The following is a 24691-nucleotide window of genomic DNA, read 5'->3' as shown; positions in this document are numbered from 1 at the left end:
AGCAACCCTAGATTTCCAGTTAACAGCTATAGATCTTTGTAATTATTTTACTTGTTTATAAAGTTCTGTTAGAAAAGTATATTGTTAAATCTTCATGGACTTGAGATGATCACCAAAGCAAAAAGCCTCAGTATTATAAAAGCTTTATTTAGCATAGAACTTGGGAATGAGGCAGAAGTGAACTGGAATTGAAAAGAGGAGATATAATTTTTAAAATTGATTTTGAGGATTGCTTTTTCCTGATCATTCTCAAATAATTGTGGACATATGACAAGTTTACATTTTCACATTTAAATTTTTCACAGATGGCGTTCGAGTTGCTGCCTCAACAGGGATAGACCTCCTACTCCTTGACGACTTTAAGCTGGTCATTAATGACTTAACATATCATGTACGACCACCAAAGAGAGGTAAAAAGTAATCTTGATAAGGTCAGAGAAATGTGGAAGGGCTTTTGGAAAGAACTCTGCTTTTCTTTGGATAACCTTGAGAAGCAGATAATAATCAAAGAAACTGAAAGTCTGACGTCCAGATAAACTCTTTCAGTTGAACAGCTCATTGATTACCTCATGCTTGAGTACTTGGCTAGTATGCTGACTGAAACTCAGATTCTGCCTAGACACCAGTATTGGATATTGTCACTCTTTCACATAAATGAATGTTCTACGTGAATTAAACTCCTTCCTTCCATACAAGCTAAAAGTCACATTATTTTAATAACATTGGAGGGGGAATCTTTTTAGAATATATTATGGACTTCCCTGTCCATATTAAAATAATATTTTAATGAACTATTTTAAAGTTAATGCAAAAAAAACAAAATATCAAAAATTTAAATGAAGGCAGTCGCTATTACTGATTTCTCTTTTTATCCCAGACTCGAATATGGCTCTGCACAGTACTGATGCTAGATAGCTCTCTAAAATAGCCTTTGATTTGGGTCTTTTTTGGTCACTTTTCTCTCTCTGCCCTTGATCTTATTGTCACTTAACTGCTGTTGTTAATGCCCCGTCCATTATTACCAGCCTCCTAGGACATCCCTTCTTTTCAATTCTGCTTTTGAGAATTGTGTCTAAGGTAGAAAATGTTGTCAGTGAAAGCCTGAAGATTGAAGGCCTCCAAAATCTGGTCCACATCTACTTTAAAAGTTTTCCTCTTTCCCTCTTACATGTTGTCTACTTTTCCTCCGTCCTCTATTCCTTTGCTCTTTTCTGAACTAGGCCGTTCTTTGCCATCTCAGTGTTTGCTCACCTTTCTCTAAGGTGCCTTTTTTTCTTTCTTCCTAACCTATTCCTCGTGTCAAAATCGTCAAGGCCGGCTCTTCCATGAAGGTTTTAACAGTCCTGTTCTTTCTAGTCTTTCTTGCTCTGACTCCGAGCCAACCAGAAGTGACGAATCCGTTCTCTGAACTCTTCTTATTCCTCTTTGTTGTTAGTGCTCAGACGGAAGGCACGGTGATTTTGTGTCCTCCATTGACTCAGATGGTCGTTCTGTGTTGAGTGAAATAAGTGAGTTAAGGCGGTAGCATTTTGGTTGTTCAGAAGCCAGATTCTCTTCCACATGCAAGCTAGTTGAAATGGAACTAGCTTAGAAAAAGTATGGTAAATAAAGCAAGAATGGAAAAGTATCCTTTAAATAGTAAGACATTACTGAACCAGACTTTATTACATTGGAATAACTGAACATACATATAGACCAGGGATTGTTAGCTACATAGCAGCTATGCTAATATATTTTTCTTTATTCCCTGATTTTTGGACTAGAAGTTCTCTTTAAAATAACAGAAGTACAGGCCTTAGTTTACTCAGTTTTTTGTTATTGTTCTTTAAGTTTGCTCTTTCTTTTCCAGCTTTATTGACAGATAATTGATATATAGCATTTATAGCAGTTTAAGGTATACAGTGTGATGATTTAATACACTTTAATATTACAAAATGATTACCACAGTAGGATTAATTAACACCTCTGTCACCTCACATAATTACCTTTGTGTGTGTGGTGACAACACTTAAGGTCTATTCTCTCAGCAAATTTCAACTATATGACACTATTGTTAACTGTAGTCACCATACTGTACGATAGATCCCCAGAACTTACTCATATTACAATTGGGAGTTTGGCATCCCTTGACTGACCATACCATAATACCATAGAATCCAGTAATCCCACTTTTGGATATATAACCAATGGAAATGAAATCAGGATCTCAAAGAGATACCTGCGCTCCCATATTCACTGAAGCATTATTCACAGTAGTGAAGATATGAAATCAACCTAATTGTCTGTTTGCAGATGAATGGATAAAGGAGATGTGGTACATACATGTAATGGAATATTATTCAGCTGTGAAAAAGAAGGAAACCTGCCATTTGTGACAAACTGGGTAGACCTTGAGGGCATTCTGCTTAGGAGTATTTTGTGTGTGTATGTGAATTACCTAGAGAGTTCATTCTATTTAGATTTTCTATTAGTAAAATTGTAAAAGTTCACCAATACATCCTTACATAAATTATAATAAGCAGGACAGTAAGCTTACATATATTATGCTGTCCAAAATTAGAGGCTTTTAATCAATCACTAATTCTAACCACCTTGTCTAATACTGTGTTTTTAAAGCAGAAATGAATGTTTTAGGTTTTTAAATAGTGTTATTCCCAAGTTGAATAAGGGAAAGTAAAGGTAGAAACTGAAAGGGGGAGATACTATATTTGATTCTCTGGTAATTGGCTCATCATTCTAACAACTCTTTGCTTTATCTACATCTCAGAACTGTGGAATACTACTCGGCTTCCCTAGATGTCAGTTAGAATATGAAGTTTGTGGAGCATGTGGCTGGCTCATTTGGTGGAGCATGCAACTCTTGATCTTGGGGTTATAAGTTTGAGCCCCACATTGGATGCAGAGATTACCTAAAAATAAAATTTTTTAAAAAAGAATATTAAGTTTGCAAGGGTCAAAAGTCTCTAATTCATAGAATAATTGTAAATTGAAATGTGAAATTTGGTAAGCTCAATAGCACTGGTGTAGAATTTTAAATATCTGTTTTTAAAAGATTTATTTATTTATGAGAGAGAGAGAGAGCAAGTGCATGAGTCAGGGGAAGGACAGAGGGAGAGAATTTCAAACAGACTCCCTGCTGAGCATAGAGCCCTACACAGGCTCTCTCTCAAGACCCATGAGATCATGACCTTAGTTGAAACCAAGAGTCTGTCACTCAACCAACTGAGCCACCCAGTCGCCCCTAAAGTATCTTTCCAGTATTTAAAATATTTTCATACATCACAGCTCTCTTACCTCTGTTATTAGACAATGAGAGATTATGCCGTTAGATACCATTTCTCACAGAAGCTCGAATAATACTGTTCTAAGTCCATAAACACTTTTTCCCAAACTCTTAAAACATAGTAAAAATCAAAAACACAGGAAACAAGTGTTGATGATGATGTAGAGAAAAAGGAGACTGGTACAGCCAGTTAAAAATAGTTAAGATAGTTAAATAGTTAAAAATAGAAGTACTCTATGATCCAGTAATTGGACTGCTGGGTATTTACCCCAAAAATACAAAAACACTAATTCAGAGGGATACATGTACCCCTGTGTTTATGGCAGCATTATTTACAATAGCCATATTATGGAAGCAGCCCCAGTGTCCACCGATAGATGAATGGGTAAAGAAGATATGGTGTCTATATGTATACAATGGAATATTATTCAGCCATTAAAGAGGATGAAGTCTTGCTTTTGCAATGACATGGATGGAGCTAGAGAGTATAATCCTAAGTGAAATAAGTCAGAGACTAAGACAGATATCATGATTTCACTCATGTGGAATTTAAGAAAAAACAAATGAACAAAGGAAAAAGACAAATCAAGAAACAGACTCTTAACTAAAGGGAACAAACTGACAGCTACCAGAGGTAAGGGGATGTGGGGGGGATCGGTGAAATAGGTCATGATGAACACCAGGTGTTGTATGGAAGTGTTGAACCACTATATTGTACACCTGAAACTAATATAATACTGTATGTTAACTATATTGGAGTTAAAAATTTTTAAAAAGATCTTAAAAAAAATAGTAAAGAAAAAAGCGTCTGCCTTCGACCCAAGCCGAAGGCAGACGCTTAACCGACTGAGCCACCCAGGCGTCCCTTTCATTTCCCTGTTGATGGAAGCACTTTAGAGCTAAAAATGCTGTATGTTGTGTACCAGTAAACCTGAACTTTATGCACTTCCATCAGGCACCGAGGATAAAGGGCTTATTGATAGAGGATCTAATAAAGGCTTATTTAACGTTTATGTGGGATTGACAGTCCATAAGTATTATGGATACTTAAGTGTTGACAACCCTTGTACCTAAGCCCAAAATTGAAAGGGGAGAGGCAGAAAAAAAACCAAGGGGTAGGTCATAGCACTAAGGCTAGAGCTGTAAGCATCATTGCATTCTTTTGATTACCATAGCTGTGTATGGCTGGATTGCCCTCTGCCCCTTGCAGGATGAGAAGAGTAACTGTTTTAGCAATTAGATTATTTTAAACCTAACCTAAATCTAGATTGGAGGGCGGAATATGGAAAGGGAGTACAAAAGGTCTTTTATCTCAGTCCATGTTGAAGTAGTAATTAACTACCTACCTTCCACTTAGTATTGAGGAGGAAGAGAATATAATCTAAGTCACTGGTTGTTCAGAGTTGTTGTGCTAAGGAGAATCATTTTGATTGGCACCACTAAGCCCTTTTCCCCATTTATCCATCCAGAGGATATTGGAGAGACCTTGCTTCTCTCTTAATGACATAAATGACTTGAAAGAAACGGTTGAACAGGCAAACCAAATACAAACAGTAACAAATACTTTATCAGAGACTCAACCAAAGTCCTTCTCAAACCATTCTAGTAGCTGAAAAGACTTTTAATCCCCATTATGTTAACATAACTCCTTGCCTTTCTGTACCTTAATTTCCTGGCACAGATGACATGTGCAGAAACATTAATAAATATCTAATTGCATTTTTAGTGAAGCATACACAGATCATCCACAAGTGTTGCTGTTAAGCCATTAGCAGATTTATCTTCTCTCATAATTTCATCTCCAAATGTGTGGGCAAATTTTTCCAGATCGATGGTTTGAGGTTGATGTTTTCCTCCACCATGACAATACCTTGGAACCATATTCTTCCTGACAAGAAAATCTAACAAAATAAAGCCAATTCTCTTGAATTTACTGGGGCTTTAGTAATTGGACATCTGTGAGATTGATCTTTGAATTATCATTTCATGGTTTTTTCATTGCTGTTGGAAGGTTGTGTGATTGCACATTAAATTTTTTTTTTTGTTTAGAATAGATAGTACATTCACAAGGTTTAACTCCCAAAGCCAAAGAATGTATGGGAAAAAGTTTTCTTTTCCTTGTTCCACATCTACCCTTTGCTCCTTCTGTACCAGCAAGCACTGTTCTTAGTTTCTTATGTTTCCTGACAAATATTTTTGATGCATTTGTAAGTAAATATGAATGCATAACTTTTGCCCTTTGTATGCAACTAATAGCATATATATACACATACATACATAGTATTTATATCAGTCAGGGCTCAACTGAGGAAGCAGAACCACATAAGTATTGTGGAATAAAAGATTTATTATAGGACTGAGACCTTGTACAATTGTAGATGAAGCTGAAGCAGTAAGAGTGGATTCTGAGGAAGATGGTCGTAGAGTAGGAGGACCCTAGGCTCACCTCCTCCCATGAACACAACTAGATAACTATCAGATCATCCTAAATACCCCAGAAATCAGCCTAAAGACTGACAGAACAAACTCCACAACTAAAGGGAGAGAAGAGTGGGGCGCCTGGGTGACTCAGTCATTTAAGTGTCTGACTTTGGCTCAGGTCATAATCCCAGGGACCTGGGATCAAGCCCCACGTTGGGCTCCCTGCTGAGTAGGAGAGTCTTCTTCTCCCTTTCTCTCTGCCCCTACCCCTGCTTATACTCGCCCTCTCTCTCTTTCTCACTCTCTCTTTCAAATAAATAAATAAAATCTTTAAAAAAAATGGGAGAGAAGAGGCTACATCGAAGAGGGAGCAGGAGACGTAACTGGCTTTTGTAACACACAGAAGCAGGCAGAGACTAAGACAAAATGAGAAGACAGAGGAATTTATACCAAATGAAAGAACAAGGTAATGCTGCAGCTGGAGATCTAAGCAAAACATATAAGTAACACACCTGATGGAGTATTTAAAGCAGTGATCATAAGGATACTCACTGGGCTTGAGAAAAGAATGGAAGACATCACTGAGAACCTTACTACCGAGATAAAAGAGTTAAAAAGGAATCAGACCAGGGGCACCTGTGTGGCTCAGCAGGTTAAGCATCTGCCTTCGGCCCAGGTCATGATCCCAGGATCCTGGGATTGAGCCCTGCATCGGGCTCCCTGCTCAGCGGGGAGTCTGCTTCTACTTCTCCCTCTACCCCCCCCCGTGCTCTTTCTCCCCCTCACACTCTCTCTCTTTCAAATAAATAAATAAATCTTTAAAAAGGAATCAGACATGAAGAGTGCAATATACCAGATTAGAAACACGCTTGATGCAATGAACAGCAGGCTGGAAGAAGCAGAGGAACAAATTAATTACCTAGAAGACAGTAATGAAAGCAATGAAGCTGAACAAAAGAGAATAGATTTAGGGAACTCAGTAACTCCATCAAACATAATAATACATAAGTATTATAGAAGCCCCTGGAAGAAGGAGAGAAAGGGGGGACAGAAAATGTATTTGAAGAAATAATAGCTGAAAATTTCCCTAGTCTGGGGAAGGAAACAGATATCCAGATCCAGGAGGCACCATAAAACTCCCATCAAAATCAACAAAAGCAGATCCACACCAAGACATATTGTAATTAAATTTGCAAAACTTAATGATAAAAAATTCTTAAAATGGCAAAAGAAGTCAGTAACTTACAAGGGAAAACCCATAAGGCTAGCAGGAGATTTTTCAACAGAAACTTCGCAAGCCAGAAGGGATAGGCATGATATATTCCAAGTGCTGAATTGGAAAAATCTTCAGCCAACCATACTCTATCCAGCAAAGCTATCATTCAGAATAGAAGGAGAGGTAAAGAGTTTCCAGACAAACAAGTTAAATGAATTCATGACCACCAAACCAGCCCTACAAGAAATACTAACGGGGATTCATTGAGTGGAACTGGGAGACCAAAAGTGACAGAATAAAAGGCAGAAAACACAAAAGCAGTAAAAAAGTATTTTCATAAAAAAGTCCAGCAACTCACCAAAAAAAAGGATATAAAATGTAATAACATATACTTAAAACATCGGGAGGGGAGGAGAAAAGAATGGGTTCAAAGTTAAACGACCACCAACTTAATATTAATAGACTGCTGTATGCAGAAAAGGTTATATACAAACCTAATAGTAACCATATATCAAAAACCACTAATAAACATGCAAAGAATAAAGAGAAAGAAATCCAAATATATCACTAAAGAAAATCAGCAACACACAAAAGAGAGAAAGGATCTAGAAACTTATTGATGGACCTTTATGTAGTTTTCATCTTTTGCTATAGTATATACTGTAATGTTGAATAATCTTGAATCATGTGTCACTTAGGAAGTCTATGAGTATATATGTAAGAAAAATACCTGGAAGTGGAAGACTGTGTCAAAGGGTATGTGGATCAAAAATTTAAATTTTGAAGAAGAAAAATATTAAAACTACTGAAAGACAATCTAAAGAGAAATATTTTTATAACCTTGGATTGAGAAAGATCTTTCTAACTATAACATAAAACCCAGAAGCCATAAAAGAAAAGATTGATATAAAAAATAAATGTTCTACACAGCAGAACCTGTAATACAAATACTAATTTTTAAACTAACAAGTTTTCAATGAACAATATTCTAATAGAGACTTACTTTTTTTGTAAAACAAATTCCAAGCCTGATTTCCAATTTTATAGATTTTCAGGTTATGATTATCTGTACATGTTTGGTCATTAACATGTCCATGCTTCATTAGGAAAAAGAAGAGAAGAGATTCTGTTTAGTTTTGCTTACTTGCTTCCTTTCCTCTTTTCTTCCTCCCATACCTCCCTCCTTCCTTCCTTCCCTTCCTTCCTTGGACTTCTAAGCAAATACAGTAATTACAGATTTGAAAGTTAAAGTGGGGGCACCTGGGTGGCTCAAGTCAGTTAAGCATCTGACTCTTGGTTTCAGCTCAGGTTGTGATCTTGGGGTTGTGGGATCAAGCCCCCCACTGTGCTCCATGCTCAGTGTGGAGTCTGCTTGAGATTTTCTCTCTCTCTCTCTCTCTCTCTGTCCCTCCCCCTCAAATAAATAAATCTTAAAAAAGAAAAAGTTAAAATGGAAAAAGGAAACATACAATAGGAAAGTCATTGGATTACCAGATAATCTTTGTCCATTACTAGTCCATTACTAGCTACTAGCTATGCAACTTTGTGAATATTACTACGAGACATCCTTAAAGAGAGCAACCACCTCATATTTAATTTTTTTTCCCTCTGTAGTGACTAGATCAGTACCTAGTACAAGAACATTTGTTAATCTTATCTCTAGGATTCAAGTTCCTCACTTATAAATTTTGGCTGCCAAGTTTACACATGCTGATATTGTGAGGATAACATGATATGAATAATATATGTGTAGAGAGTTTGTTAGCCATAGATAATTGATAAGGAATTGTCTTTTTGAAAGGGGATTAAGCTTTCAGGAGAAATACTGTTATTGATCTAGTAGCAACATTTATGACTCAGTTCCTGTCATGGGGTCAGGAGACATGGACTCTACCACTTCACTGTGACATTCCGGATAAGCTACACCTTCTAGAGTGCAGCTTCCTCTTCTGGTAATTTTGGAAAGTGTAAAGCCATATGCAAACGTGAGCTACGCCTTCAGTGCAAAGAAGGCCCTGTTGACATAGATGACTTTTAGAACTCAAAGTGTTCTTACTTTTGTCTCTTCCCATTAACTCAGCACACATTTGCTGAAGTGTGCAAGATACTGTGCTAGGTGCTGTATCCCATTTTACAATATCAGCTCTTCTCTAATGCAATTGGCTGCCCTTACTTGAATTTTTCATTGATTGAATTTCTGTGATAACTGTACTAAAGGACATCCTTGAAAAAAGTTTAAACACATGGCTAATTCTGACTATGGATTATTTTGATTTAGGTGAGTGACCTTATGCTGTACGTAACAAAATGTCACATTTAAGGCTAATAAGATTTTAAAACAAAAATTTTCTTTTTTGTGTTTTTTGTTTTTATTCTTTGACAGCTGAGATCAGCTGATTTTTATTTTTTAAGATTTTATTTATTCTTTGAGAGAGAGAGATAGAGCATGAGCAGGGAGGAGAAGGAGATTCAGGCTCCGGCTCCCCACTGAGCAGGGAGCCTGACATGGGGCTCGATCCCAGGACCGTGGGATCATGACCTGAGCTGAAGGCAGACACTTAACTGACTGAGCCACCCAGGTGCCCCATAGCTGATTTTTTACTAGATTTTCAAAACGTAATTTTTAGATTTCTGGAAACACATGCTACTCACAGAAGAAGATATTGAATCAAAGAATTTAATCTTTTACCCTTTCAATCATTCTCTTAATGCCTTCTCAAACATGATATTGAGGCCCAAACAGCTGTAGTCTGTGTCTTTTCCCAACAGGGATAAATAAAAGTTGGTATGCTAAGGGGAAGGTATATGGGAGCTTAAGAGTTTTAGGATACTTGTATTTTTATTTATACCTTTGTGTTTGCAAATTTGAAATACTGTGTATTTTTTTCTGTGTTAAACAGGAAAACAATCACCAATTAAAATGGCGGGACCACAGATAAATTATAGATAAGCATTTTGATAAGCATGATAATCGGATTGATTCTAAACCTCTCTACTAGTTTTTAACCTATTGCCGAAAATTTTTTGTTTTTATCTAATGAAGATTATTGTTATTTGGAACCTTATTTGTATCATTTTGCCTTCCAAGAATATAACAGTAGATGTTGGCTTCAAAATTTTCAAGTTGCCTAAATATGAATTGACTTTCTAGGATTTGTAGATACCTCTTTTTTGAAAAGGAACTATCATTTTCCTTCAGTTGAACACTGATGGTGGGGTCCCTGCAGCAAATGAATTTGTCTTGTTTTTATTGTTGTCTAATAGCCCTGGAAATAGTAATGCTCTGTCTGAGGCAAACATTTAAAAAAATGTAACCCCTTTTTTTCAGACCTCTTAAGCCACGAAAATGCAGCAACCCTGAATGATGTAAAGACACTCGTCCAGCAGCTGTACACCACGCTGTGCATCGAGCAGCACCAGTTAAACAAGGAAAGGGAGCTTATTGAAAGATTAGAGGATCTCAAAGAGCAACTGGCTCCCCTGGAAAAGGTGCCAATTCAAATCTCAGACTTTCCTCTTCAACAGTAATTTTCTAGAGCATATCTGTTTGCTTCCCTCCCCTCCATCTTTTTTGGTAATTGAGTTGTGTCAGTCAAACTAGTCCTTTAGTTTTGGGGTCTGAACCATAAAAAAAGTCCAATTAAAGCTAAGAAAAAACTTAAAAAGGAATAGTTTTGAGTCTTCATAATGGGCATAGAACTTTGAGCTCTAAATGTCTGCCCTTACAGATTTACCACCTTTGCAACAAAAATTGAAATAATTACTGATTGATAAAAGTTATGTGTGTAGTGGATAATGATTTTGGCCAAGTTAAGAATCAATATTATATGGAATATTATGCAGCTGTTAAAAATGATTATATAGACCTAATATGCAATAGAAGAATATTATTTTATGCAAAGGTAAATTATAAAATAGTGTGCATATGTGTATATTATGATCTAATTTTTAAATGTGTTGTGCATATAGCTATGCATATTTATATATATGTATATGTAAACCACAGGAAAAATGTCAGAAGAAATATATTCCAAAATGCTAATGGAGTGGTAGGATGATGATTGAATTTCTTCTTTACATTTTTCCAGATGTTTTAAAGTAAACGTGTCATTCTTATTTTTTAATGATATGCAAATATTTTCATTGTAAGAAGTTAGACTATCAGAGGTTAAGAAAGGGAACAAATACTCTTCATATTGTGCTTTTTCTCATTTCCTTAAAAATAATGAACTTGTATCTCAAGGTTGTTCTCATTAAATTTAAGACCATTAGAAATGTGATAAACTTGAACTGTTGTGAAGGAGAATGAGATTTAAATTTAGTATTTTCAAGAGGTAAAAAAGCATTTTTTTAATGTACCAGCTATAACAAAATAATTATCATCTTTTATTGAATACTTACTATGTGCTGGGAATTGTGCAAGTATTTTACCTGTATTCCATTATTTAGGCCTCAGAACAACTCAGTAGTGACGCTGATGATGATACACGGATCAGGGCCTGAACACAGCTGTTCTGAATCCAGAGTCCATGCTCTGACTCACTGTACTTTCTGCCCTCTATCAGACCCCTTGAGTAAACAATGATGATAGATTACATCTTATATACTACAGTTAAGAGAACACTGGCATGTTTTCATATCCCTCCCTCAAAAAAGATAATTGTGTAGTTGGATGAAGAGTTGTTGACACTAACTTACTCCTGTAGTTTCACCATATTTTCTTCTACTTCTAGGGTAAAACATAAAACACAAGTGTCCTGAGAAAAGTGTTACTCCTATGAAATATTCAGTGAAAACTACAGATACTATTTAGGAAGACAAGCTATGTTTACTAGAATGGAGACTAACATGTCTTGATTATGAGCCCTATTTCTTCCATGAACGTAAAACAGTTTAAATTTAAAACTGGTTCTGTGTCAAAATGCCATATTGTTGATTGATTATGTGTACCCTGTAGGTACGAATTGAGATTAGCAGAAAAGCTGAGAAGAGGACCACTTTGGTGCTATGGGGTGGACTTGCCTACATGGCCACACAGTTTGGCATTTTGGCCCGGCTTACCTGGTGGGAATATTCCTGGGACATCATGGAGCCAGTCACTTATTTTATCACTTACGGAAGTGCCATGGCAATGTATGCATATTTTGTAATGACACGCCAGGTAAGAATTCCTCTTCTAGAAACTTTTAATGAGATGCTAATGAAGTTTTGGTTGTCAAAGTAGTTCTGTTTTCTCTTGTATTCTTTCTAAGGCCAGTTTCCTTTAAGTACCAATTTATCCTACACACACACACACACACACACACACACACACCCCACACACACACGTATGCACACGTGCACATGCATGCTAATTGTGTATTAAGCCCTATTCTAGGTGTTAAAGGTAGGGAGGTATATATCATGGCTCCTGACCTCATGAACTCACAGACTATAAAGTGAGCCATATAAACCATTAAATTCAGAAAAAAAAAATATTTTACATTAAGTTACAGAATAAGAGGGCAAAGGGAGAAGAATGATGTGCTTCAGGATAGCTTGTTCAGGCCAGTTGGCTTGGCTTTTTATGTGCTATGTAATTAATTTAACAGTTGGATAGGGTAGTCTCAAGCTTTTTGTTTTTATTGAATTCTTGGAATGGAAAGTTGGTGATAACTAATCAGATAGTTAAACTCAACTCTGGGCTATTTCTAAGTACGTTAAGAGTATAGGTAGGCTTCTTTGTTATTGTTTTTGCTTCATGGAAGAGAGATGAAAATTAGATATCTAATCACTTTATATGCCTGGCCTATTCTCTAGCAGCCAAGACTAATTTACTAAATATCAGTATCTGGAACTAATTTTTGTTGCCAGTATTATTCTTAAAGTAGCTTGAAAATCCCTGTGTCACTTTAAAAAGTATGAAGGATTTATTATCACTTATTATCTGTATGATATCAACACGGATCCAACTTCCCTTGATAAAAAACATTTGCTGTAAGTGAGACATGAGAACCTTTTTCTATTTTCTTAGGTATCAAAAGAAAGCTGAGAATTGCTTCTCTTATATTTTTATATGGCTGCGATTGACATAGGCATTTTGTTTCTGTTGTTGTTAGACCACTGGTCACAGGCCTATTTATGTGTGAGAAAATGAAAGCCCAAGAGTGGTATTTAACCTTTCTGGGCCTCCCAAACTTGTCTAGGAGAGAAGAGAGACAATAAACTGTTCATGTCCTGCCATTGTTTGCCCAGAGTATAGAACACCTAGTCCCATGTCTGGCTCATGCTCAATACTCTTGAGTGAACAGAAACGAACAACCAGATGAGTCATGTCTAATCACAGCTCTGGACATGGCTTTGCTGTCTGTCTGTCTTTGTTTCTTTCCTTCTCTCTCTCCTCTCTTCCCTGTTCCTGTCCCTTGTATACACACCCCTTTAATAGGTTCTTTTTATCTATTGATTGAAGTCCAAACTCCTTAGCCTGATATTCATAACTGGTTGCTCTCTGTCTTCTCCACAGGTCTGTCAGTTCCCTACAGTATACTTACTATGTGTTCTAAACAAATCAAATTGTATTCTTTATTCCCCCAAATGCCCTGAGTTTTCTACCACTTCATTCCTAACTTCCCATCATTCTATCAACTGGGAGAGTTCTCCCTGTTGATCTCTACCTGTTATATTTCAAGGTTTCTTAAATGCTTACCTTTCACGAACCTTTGGCCAGTTCCCTACAGCCAACTTTGAACTCTCCTTCTGAATTCCTGCAGCACATTGTGCCTCTGATTTCACTCATCCTATGCTATCTTGTATTATAATTATTCACATATAATGTCTTCACCCCTCTACTAGACTGTAATGTATTAGGAGGTGAGACATTCAGGTTTGTTTTTTTTTTCAATTTTTATTTCCTGTTAGCTACTATTAATCCATTATTGTCATCATCAGTAATTCAGTATCCACTTCTGCTTCTTATAGGACATACTAGGCATCAGACCAATCCTCCCATTAGGAAAAGTTAGAATAGTTAGATAAAACATTAAATACATTTGCCTATAAACACTAGAGAACTTATAAGATAGCAAAAATTACCATGCAAGGACCTGAAGAAGAGGAATTCCAGGAAGGTGAACCTGGTGTCAGGTATGCTTATTCCTCTGGGGATTTATGCTGACTAAGCAGGGTAAGATGGAGAGACTAAGAAGCTGAGCCATACTTGATGATCTAGGACCAAAACCATAGAGATTGTGTTGGTTTGGAACCTCTAATGGCTACCATTGTAGAATAAGGATGAACCTGTTGTAGGTTCTCTCCGAACTATAGCCCAACTTCATTCATCTCAATTCCATAAATTAGACTAAGGTATTCCTAAAATAGTGGTAATCCCACATTGCTAGTGCTCATAGATGCCAGGCAGAAGCAAACATAAATTATCCCTGGAGGAGAAGGCAAGAAAAAAATATAAAGATTGGAATGAAAGAAAACTGATGTTATTCAAAGATTTTTGTACATAAAAAAATACAAAAACATGTATATATATTTGGTTAGAATCCATAAGTGAGTTTCGTAGGGTTACTGGATACAAGGTCAATATACATAAATCAATTGCCAACAACAAAAAATTATAAATGAGACTTTAAAAGGTGCAACTTAAAATGACTTTTAAATATATCTAGAAGTAAGTTGTGCAAAAGATGTGCAGGACCTCTGCAGAAAAACATAAAATGTTTTTTATGTTTTAAGTGTGTTCATGGACTAGAAAAATAAATACTAAAACATGTCAGTTGTATACAAATTGACCTGTTTGATTCAGTGCAATCCCAGTCAAAATTCCAACAATTTTGGGGATGGGAGGGGGGAGAGATTTGAATAAGCTGCTTCTAGAATTTCAATGAAAATGTAAAAGATTAAGAAAAGCCAATAAACCCTTGAAGAAAAACTAGGTAAGAGGATTTGCTGTACAGGATATGGAAGACTATAGCTTTATTTATGATACTACAATAATTGAGACAATGGCACAAAGACAGATAGTCTAATGGAATAGATGAGAGAATGTAGAAACAGACCTGGTATAAATGAACTTTTGATTTTAAAAAGATAGCACTGCAAATAAAGGAGAGTCTTTTTCTACAAATGGTGCTAGGACAGTTGAATATCCATATTAAAAAAATGAAACGACCCCATCCTTACACATCCTTAATTAACAAAAATTAATTCCAGATGGATTATAGATCTAAATATGAAAGGTTACACAATAAAGCTTCTGGAAGAGGGTCACCTGGCTTGCTCAGTCAGTAGAGCATACAACTCTTGATCTCAGGGTTGTAAGTTCAAGCCCCGTCTTGGGTGTGGCGATAACTTAAAAATAAAATCTTTTTAAAAAATAAAATAGGGACGCCTGGGTGGCTGAGTCGGTTAAGCGTCTGCCTTCAGCTCAGGTCATGATCCCAGGGTCCCAGGATTGAGTCCCACATCGGGCTCCCTGCTCTGCAGGAAGCCTGCTTCTCCCTCTCCCTCTGCTGCTCCCCCTGCTTGTGCTCTCTCTCTCTTTCTTTCTGATAAATAAATAAATAAAATATTTATTAAAAAAATAATAAGTAAAATAAAGCTTCTGGAAGATAATATAGGAAAATATGTCAGTTACTGTGGAATAGGGAATGATTTCTTACCCAGATTGAAAAGTGCTAACCATGAAGAGTAAGAATGATAAATTTGAGTATATTAAAATTAAGAACTTCTGGGGACGCCTGGGTGGCTCAGTCGGTTAAGTGTCTGCCTTTGGCTCTGTCATGATCTCTGGGTCCTGGGATTGAGCCTGCAGCATTGAGCTTTCTGCTCAGCAGGGAGTCTGCTTTTCTCTTTCTGTCCCTCTGCCCCTTCCCACTGCTCATTCTCTCTCTCAAATAAATAAATAGAATCTTTTAATAAAATTAAGAATTTCTGTTTATTAAAGAACACCATTAAAAGGGCATGCAGGCTGGGAGGAGATATTTGTAGTACATATACCCAACAAAGGATCCATAACCAGAATATATTAACAAAGCCTGTAAATCAGTAAGAAAAAAAACCAGACAACCCAATAGAAAAAGATGGCAGGAGATTTGAATAAGCACATCTAAAAAAGGAAATTCAGATGGCTAATAATATACGAAACGAAAAGACCTCAGCCTCATGAGTGATCAGGAAAATGCTATAGATCTCCAAGAGAAATGAAAACATGTTCACACAAAACTTGTACAGGAATATTCATAGCAGCATTATTTATAATAGCCATAAATGTGGAAACAGCCCAAATGTCTATCAGTTTATTAATGGATAAATAAAATGTAGCATATCCATTCCGTGGAATATTACTTGGCAACAAAAAGAAATGAAGTACCAATACATGCTACAAATGGATGAACCTTGAAAAAAGGCAGCCACAAAAGGCTACTTGCTATATGATTCCATTTATATGAAATGTCCAGAATAGGCAAATCCCTAGAGTCATAAAGTAGATTAATAGTTGCCTGGAATTGGAGATGTTGAGGGATATGGGAAGAGACTGTTAGAGTACAGGATTTCTTTTGGGGATGATGAAAATGGTCTGAAATTGATTGTAGTGATGGTTGTGCAACTTCATGAATACCCTAAAAACCATTGAACATTATACTTTAAATGGGTGAATTGTATGGTATGTGATTTATATCTCAGTACAGCTGTTTTTGAAAAATGAGGTAGTACTTCTGCACACACACCAGAATGGCTAACATTTTTTTTTTAAACTGGCAATACCAAGTATTGGCAAGGATATGGAAAAATGGCAACTCTCATATCCTGCTGATGGGAGTAAATTGGTACCACCATTTTGGAAACCTGTTTCATATCACTTCCTAATTTGAACACAGGCATACCTTATGATCTAGGATCTCCATTCACAGGTATATATCCAACAGAAGAGATAAGCCCAGAAATGTTCTTGGCAGCATTATTTATAATAGCGAAGCCTGGAAACAGCCCAAAGTCTATCAGTAGTAAAATGGATAAATTTTGATGTAGTCATACAGTAGAATATAACATAGCAATGGAAATGAATGGACTCCAAAAGCATGACTATCACAAACATATTGAGCGGAAGTAGCCATACACGATACTTACTGTCTGACTCCATTTTTATAAAATTAAAAAAACGGGTAAAATTAAGCTAAAATTAGAGTTCAAGGGGATTCACGCTTAAGTAAGAAAGCTGTAAAGAAAGTAAGAAAATAATGACCATAAAAAGCAAGATAGTGATGAGTTTTGGGAGTAAGGAAAGGTTACTAATAGAGAAGAGGCAGGAGGATGCCTTCCAGGTTGTTGGCAACGTTAGATTTTCTTTATCTGGTGATGATTAACTTATTCATCATGTGATGATTCATTGTACTGTACATTTTTGTTTTGTGTACTCTTACATGTGTGTTTCACAAAAAAAATGTTTAAGAAATATTTAATGCAGCACATTTATCAGTATGTATCTTTATATGTGTGTACGTGTATTGAACCTAATCAGCAGTTAGTGCTCATTTTGTAAAGATAGTATTCTAAGGACTAATAATTTAATTTCTCCTTTAATTTGTAGGAATATGTTTATCCAGAAGCCAGAGACAGACAATACTTATTATTTTTCCATAAAGGAGCCAAAAAGTCTCGTTTTGACCTAGAGAAATATAATCAACTCAAGGATGCAATTGCTCAGGTAAGTTTTCCAAAAATAAAAATAAATTCCAGCCCCATTTTGTATGGTATTGGTATAATAATAATAATATATTACTATTACTATAGTAATATGTTACTATATTACTATTACTAATAATGTATTACTATTATCCATAACTATAGTGCTTCAGTGGGTAAACTCTGAAAGAATGATCACACCCTCTTCTTCCTGCATTAATTATTCCTCAGATAATAAGAATGTCTATTTTAGCATGGACACCTCTCTGGAAAGTTGTAGAACACAAGCAGGGGAAAAGATGATGGGTCCTGTCTATCCTGTTAACAGTAGCATATTGAAATTTGTAGAGTTATTTTTACTTTTTTCTTTTTGTTTCTTTAAAGTTGTCTATTTTTACTTTTCTCTCTTTTTAAAATCTTTTTACAACAATTTCCAAAGATTTCCCACCTAAAATGTGTGGTACCAATGGGGCAAAAATAAAATCCAGGTAAGAGAGACCACTGCAAATGTTTGCCAGGAACAAGTCAGTTTATTGAACTAGAAGATGCTGTTTTTAAAAAGATTGATATATTTTATTTTTCAGAATAGTTACCTCTTTCAAATTTCTGTGTGTGCCTCCTTCTGATATCTTTGATTTTGCTGAATAAATCTTTATTCCTCTTCTCTGTAGACTTATATGACTTTAGAGATTTTTTAAAAATCTCTAGAAGCTCTTCTATCCTCTTTAATGTTTGGTTGCTCTTCTCTGTCCCTTATTGGTGATGGGGTTGTACTTTGAATAGGCTTAGTCTGTCTTCCTGCCTTGGCCTAAGTTGACTCGTGTCTTCTTGTTGCTCTGTGTGGTGGTTCTCAACTGGAGGGAACGCATCAAATCATCCCTGGCTCTGTTAAAAATACAGATGCTTCAGCTCCACCCTAAGCCTAATAATCCAGCTCCACAGGGGTGAGGTCCCAGTTCATGTTGAGTTTTGAAAGTGCTGCAGTTGACAGCACATCCCTGTTTTTAATATCACTAAGTGAAAAACTTAAACAACTACTGGAGGAATAACTAAAGGTTTAAGAACCGCCATCAGGGTGCATCACATGCTCCCCACATTCTTGAGCCTCTGAGTCCTGCCTTGTTGACAGCACAGCCTTTTCTGGAGGCTCTGTTGACAGCGAAGCTGCCAGGACAGACTTCCATTCTGGTCTCCCTTTGTTGTCCTGTGCCTTTAAAGCCCTTTGCTTCTGAGGCACTCTTATTTTGAGAGTAATTGAGATGATTTCTGTGATTCATAGTGATGCAGAAAAGACAATTTCCTTTTCTCAGGAGACAGTAATATCATTGAAAGCTTCACTAGCCAATTTTTCTCACCTTTTGTTTCTATTTTAGGCAGAAATGGACCTTAAGAGACTGAGAGACCCATTACAAGTACATCTGCCCCTTCGACAAATTGGTGAAAAAGATTGATCTGCAAAGAGCCTCTGAATCCTGGCAGAAAGAACACCTGTTTATAACTCTTGCCTTTTTAATTAAAGCATTGCAGGTGGAAGCTGGGAGCCAAGTCAGGGTAGAGGGTTTTTACCTTTAAAAAACAAAAACAAAAAGGATCTTAGGGAAGAAGGGAATATTAAAATCTAAGGATCAGGCTTTGTGGAATATAAGCTCAAAGGGCTTAGTGAATATTGTCTTAATCAAGCATCTTAGTTTCTGGATGAAAATGATGCATTATGTAGTTGAGAGATTCATAAAGAGACAAGGATGCTGGGGGTGTTCCTTTCTTGCATCTTCTTGCAGGGTCAGCAAAACAGTAACACACCAGCACCCCACTCAGCTCTAATTTTTTTTTAATTTAATTTTTCTTATTTTTGACATAGGAGTAAATAAATCTACCGGAAAAGCAAATCCTCAAGATATGTGGGTGGCAAACAGAGTCTGAGCCCATGCCATTAGCATTTATTTTAAATTGGACCCAGTCTCTGCAAAGTGACCAGGAATCTCTCCTCTTTATGCCCCTTTTCTGACTACCCACCCCTGTTGGTTACACTAATTTTATTCATATGAGAATTGGAACCAACTTACGACTGTTTGGTAATTGACACTTTGGATTATCCCGTAATACCTTCTTCAATGTCTGTATATTCCAGTGCTCTGGATCAGTATCTAAGAATCATTGGCAACGCTGCATGAGGTTGTTTTGTTTTGTTTTGTTTTTTACTAATTAATCTTTAAGAGGAGGCAGAATTTCCCTCCTTTATTTAACTATCCTATTGATATTCCCCTCTCCCTCCATAACTCAAATCAGAGGGGGAGGGGGGTGTTCAGCTGTATTACCAAATCAGGAAGATGTAAGGTTTACAAATTGGCTAAAAATCATGGCTCTCTAGCCATTTCAAACCAGAATAATTTCATTGCTGTTAATCTGCTTGTGTGACAGCATTCCAGCCCACCCAGATGGCGCTGCCTTGTCTGGAGACTTTGTTTATCTTGAAGGACACACACTTCCACACTGTTTGTGAGCCCCACCACCTCCACCACTTCAGTAGTCGTAAATCAAGTGTGTGGATCTCAAAGGGTGCAATTTATCTTTATACAGGAATACATTTCTATGGCTTCCTTCAACCTACCCTCTTCACCCTATTTTTTCTTATCTTAAATTGAGAGAAGGAAGAATTAATCTTATACTCTATCAAAATATTTTCTACCATATTTCCAGATGACATCTGCACTTGAGGAGTCAAAGGAATCCGTGTCTAATATCCTGTTTTTAACTACTGTGGGGGCAGGATGGAAAGGATGATGAGGCTTGCCACACAGCCGATTGGCTTTTTCTTTCACATGATTCGCCCCTCCTCCTTGTGGCAAGGAGGTTATTTCTCATTTTCTTCCTCTTTGGGGATCATTGTGTATGAAAAGAAACACTTGCGATGACAAACCCAGACTCCAGGTGCCTTGCAGAGGTTGAAGGCCAGCCAGGACCGCCACTGCTCTGCTCCTGCCACCACCCCTTCCACTGGCATGACGGAACGAAAGGATGCATGTCTCCCCTTCCTTCCAGGCCCCCCAGTTGTTCATCCCCTTCCCTCATTTATTTTTCTTAAGTTATGTGAATTATTTTTAAATCATCTGTCCTGTTTGTGTGCAGGGTTTTGAAGAAGAAACAGCACAGTGCAATGAGCAAATTCTTTCAGGGTGTGTGGGAGGCAAGGGAGGGAAATGTGGAGGAAAGTCCTTTAAACAAATAGCAAAATATTGAACATGTGTAAAATCCTGTATCATTTATGAAATATGTATAAAAAGCAATGTACCTTCTGGAACAATAAATACTTATTCAGTTTTTGAACTACAGCATCTGATTCTTTAAAGCAAAACCAAAAACAACAACAACCACACAACAAAACTTATTTTCCTGTGATTCTAGTGGAAAACTGTTTACTTCTAAAATTAATTCTTATAAAAATACCATTTTGAAATTAAATTTGGTCCTAGAGCCGGTATTTTTAAAACAGGCATTTTTTAAAAAAAAAGATTTTATTTATTTATTTGGCAGAGAGAGCACAAGCAGGGGGAGCAGCAGCCCATGCGGGGAGCCTGCTTCTCCCTCTGCCTGCCGCCCTCCCTGCTTGTGCTCCCTCTCTCTGCCAAATAAATAAATAAATAAATAAATTTTTAAAAATAGGCATTTCATTAATGCTTCCTGAATCTAAGATAGTCAATATTTTCCTAATTTTCCAGAGCCACCAGAGGTTAAGTGACTTCTACAGCCAGAATAAAGCCAATGGCAGTACTGAGACTAATATCCTTATATCTTGATTAACAGGAAAATTTCCATTTTATCAGACCACCAGATTGCCCAGTGTGGTCTCCTGGACTGCAGAACACCGTTCAAGAATGAACAAAATTCAGTATTCATTTTTTTAAGAGTTTGTATCAAATTTGATCAAATCAAATAATGATCACCAAACAGGAGAATATCACATGCTACCTACTCCATTGAAGGCATATCAAAAAACATATGTTAAATGCCTGTATTTAGTGCAGTGTGAGATGTACTGAGAGCCTCCTGGCAGCTATAGCAACCCAATACAGACATCCCTGAGACGGAAGTAAAGTCTAAGAAGATAAGATTGAAAATGTTAAGCCACTTTTTGATTTCAACAAATAACATCTACATATTCAACAACATTGTTAGGCTTTAGTGAATTTTCAGTGGAGATAATGGAGAATTAAACCCATTTATGAGTGTAGATAATGCGGTTTTGCTAAGGGATAATAGACCTTTAGAGCTGACAAAAGTAAAAGGGTTCTCTCATGGTATGACTGCTGGAGCGGCAACCTGGTATCTCTTGGTTAAAAATGCAAGTTTTCTGATCCCTACTGAATCAGAAACTAGGCATGGGGCCAAGAATCTGTATTTAATAAGTCTCTCTGGTGATTTTGATGGGAACCGTTGGTCTAGTCAAACCAGAGGACATCTATGTCACAACTCATCAGTGAATCCTATGACCAGACAACCAGAGTGACAGAGGATTGGTGAGTATGGTGAATATGGTAAATGGAAAGAATAGAGCTCATGTCACATGTACTATTCTATCTTGCTTACCAGCAGGAGGGTAATGAGCACATAGTAGATGCTCACAAAAACAAAAACGGGTGCCTGGGTGACTCAGTTAAGCATCTGCCTTCGGCTCAGGTCATGATCCCAGGGCCCCGGGATTGAGCCCTGTGTGACTGTTCAGCAGGGAGTCTGTTTCTCCCTCTCCTTCTGCCCCTCCCCCCTGCTCCTGTGCTCGCTCTCTCTCTCTCTGAAAAATAAATAAAATATCTTAAAAATAGATAAAAATAAGTTTAAAAAAATAGGTGGAATTTTTAAAATCAATCTAGAAAGATTTCACAGGAAAGTGGAATTTCTTAGATTTTGGAACTCAGTTTCACTGTTAAGAGTTATGTTTCATTTTTCTGGGATGCCTGGGTGGCTCAGTCGGTTAAGTGTCTGCCTTCAGCTCAGGTCATGATCCCAGGGTCCTGGAATCGAGCCCCACATCGGGCTCCTTGCTCAGCAGGGAGCCTGCTTCTCCCTCTGCCCCTCCCCCTGCTTGTGCGCACTCTCGCTCGCGCTCTCTCTCTCTGTGTGATAAATCTAAAAAAAAAAGTTACGATTCATTTTTTTTTACAGATTTGTTTATTATTTGAGAGAGAGCAGGGGAGGGGAAAAGGGAGAGTGAATCTCAAGCAGACTCCCTGCTGAGAATGAAGCCAGAGGCGGGGCTCCATCCCATGACCTGAGCCGAAATCAAGAGTCGGTCACTCAACTGACTGAGCCACCCAGGTGCCCCAGTTGTGATTCATTTTTATTATTGCCAATGATCTTTTGTTTGTTGCTCTCCGAAGTAAGTACAAACTCCAGGTCTTCCAGAATGTACTACATAGTTACTTCCTTGGGATAAATATACAGGTTAATTTTAATGAATTCTGAATATAAAATTGGCCCACTTTATAAATTTTCCTTTGCATATGTTTTATAAATGCATCATCCACTGAGCAGTCCTTCATTCTTGAAACAGTCCTCAGCTCCTGTGACTCTACTCTTAGGTTTCCTTCTTTAACTCTCTATTTCTTGGTCTCATTTGTAGTATCTTCTTCCTCTGCCCACATCTTTGATGCTGGGCTTCTCCAGGGTTCCATCTCAGACCCAGTTTTCCATGGATGATCTCACCCACTCCCCTCCCCAATTTATATGCCAGTAGTTCTCAAATTGTTACGGAAGCTCAGATCTTTCCTCAACAGCAGACTGGTTTACCTATCTCCTAACTGTGATCAATTCCCCCCGCCCCCTTGCATTAAATTCCTTCAGTGTCACCAGAGTATTTTTGTTTTTAATTTCTAGTAGCACATACTTTAGGAAAGTAAGAAAATATGAACAAGAATTAATATTATATGGGAAAAGGAACGCTAAAAGACACACAAGAAGCAGTCAGACAAATCTAGAATGTGAGACATTCTATAGGACAAATGACTGGCTTTCTTCAACAAATGGTGTGGGGGTTGGGGAAGAGAGCGGACCATTCTAGATTAAAAGAATTTAAGAGACACAACCATACGCAATGTATGGCTCTTATTTGAATCCTGACTCAAACTAGCAATGCAAAGAAATCTTTGAAACAATTGGGGACATTTAAATGTGAAATGGGTATTAGATGGTACTGTTTTCATAGTAGTAATAATGACATAGTTATATGAAAAAGGCCTTATGTTAGAAATGCATCTTGGTGTATAAATAAGATTGACAAAATATTAGTAATTGCAGCTGTGTTTCTTGTTCTTTCTACTTTTGTATACATTTGAAATTTTTCATCATAAAAAATTAAAATGAGAGGGCAGGCCAACTAAAAAGGAAAAAATAGGAATAAGAAAAAAAAAAAAGTCCTACCATCCTGGGAATGCTTGTTTACAGAACCAAAGGGCTATCTGGTAAAAGTCCTTGACTCTGGCAATCAATCCTGGCAGCAGTCTGGGTTTATCTCATGCACACGTCCTCTGTTCCTCTGCAACACATATGAAGTACTGAGATGGTTTCTCAGGGACAGGAAATTGCAGGGTTTTGTTTTTTCTGTTAAGAGCACTAACTCTTAACTGCAATGAGACAGTTCCTCGGTCCCAGAATCATCCATTGCTGCCATCAGATTACAACTTAAGCTAAAAATGGCCAGGTTGCCTGTGTTCTGCTAGCATTAGTGATAAAGTGGCCAACTATGAATTCAGATCACCAGATACCCCCTTGCTAGAGCTTTCTACTCTAGAGCATGGTAAATTCTCTGCTGTGGGAACCACTTTTACCTTCATCCCTGTCAAAAACCAGAGACAGCATTGCACTTGGCCCCTAGTAAGCACTCATGTTTAATTGAACTGAAACCCTTAGAGGAAAGGAGCCACAAGAATTTGAATGCCACTTAGCATAGGAAAAAATTGTGATAAGAGATTAGGAAGACAAGTTTACGAACTACTTCCTAAAACAATAAATATTCCTTCCCCGGCCACTAGGAATTTGATTAGAACAAGAAACATAGATGAGGGAAAGGATAAGAATGATAGAAGCCCAAAGCATCAGGTCAAGGTAAG

General features: G+C 37.2%; 1 protein-coding gene across 2 annotated transcripts in view; it reads left to right on the top strand.

Annotated features, from left to right (window-relative positions):
- MCU (mitochondrial calcium uniporter) overlaps positions 1–20915 on the top strand; it is a 199257-nt gene extending 178342 nt beyond the window's left edge. For both annotated transcript variants that reach the window (XM_025850455.2, XM_073878848.1), the window contains 5 exons: positions 306–410; positions 10249–10409; positions 11878–12081; positions 17497–17613; positions 18965–20915. In XM_025850455.2, the coding sequence (XP_025706240.1) occupies positions 306–410; positions 10249–10409; positions 11878–12081; positions 17497–17613; positions 18965–19042 (665 nt within the window). In that variant the 3' untranslated portion in view covers positions 19043–20915. The remainder of the gene's footprint in view (positions 1–305; positions 411–10248; positions 10410–11877; positions 12082–17496; positions 17614–18964) is intronic.
- Positions 20916–24691: the final 3776 nt, after the last annotated feature.

This window comes from Callorhinus ursinus, unplaced genomic scaffold, assembly GCF_003265705.2.
Source record: "Callorhinus ursinus isolate GAN/ISIS: 27379988/994484 unplaced genomic scaffold, GSC_fseal_2.0 scaffold31, whole genome shotgun sequence".
Classification (NCBI taxonomy): domain Eukaryota; kingdom Metazoa; phylum Chordata; class Mammalia; order Carnivora; family Otariidae; genus Callorhinus; species Callorhinus ursinus.
Note: the sequence above shows the minus strand (reverse complement) of the source record. Positions and strands in the feature narration are given on the sequence as shown.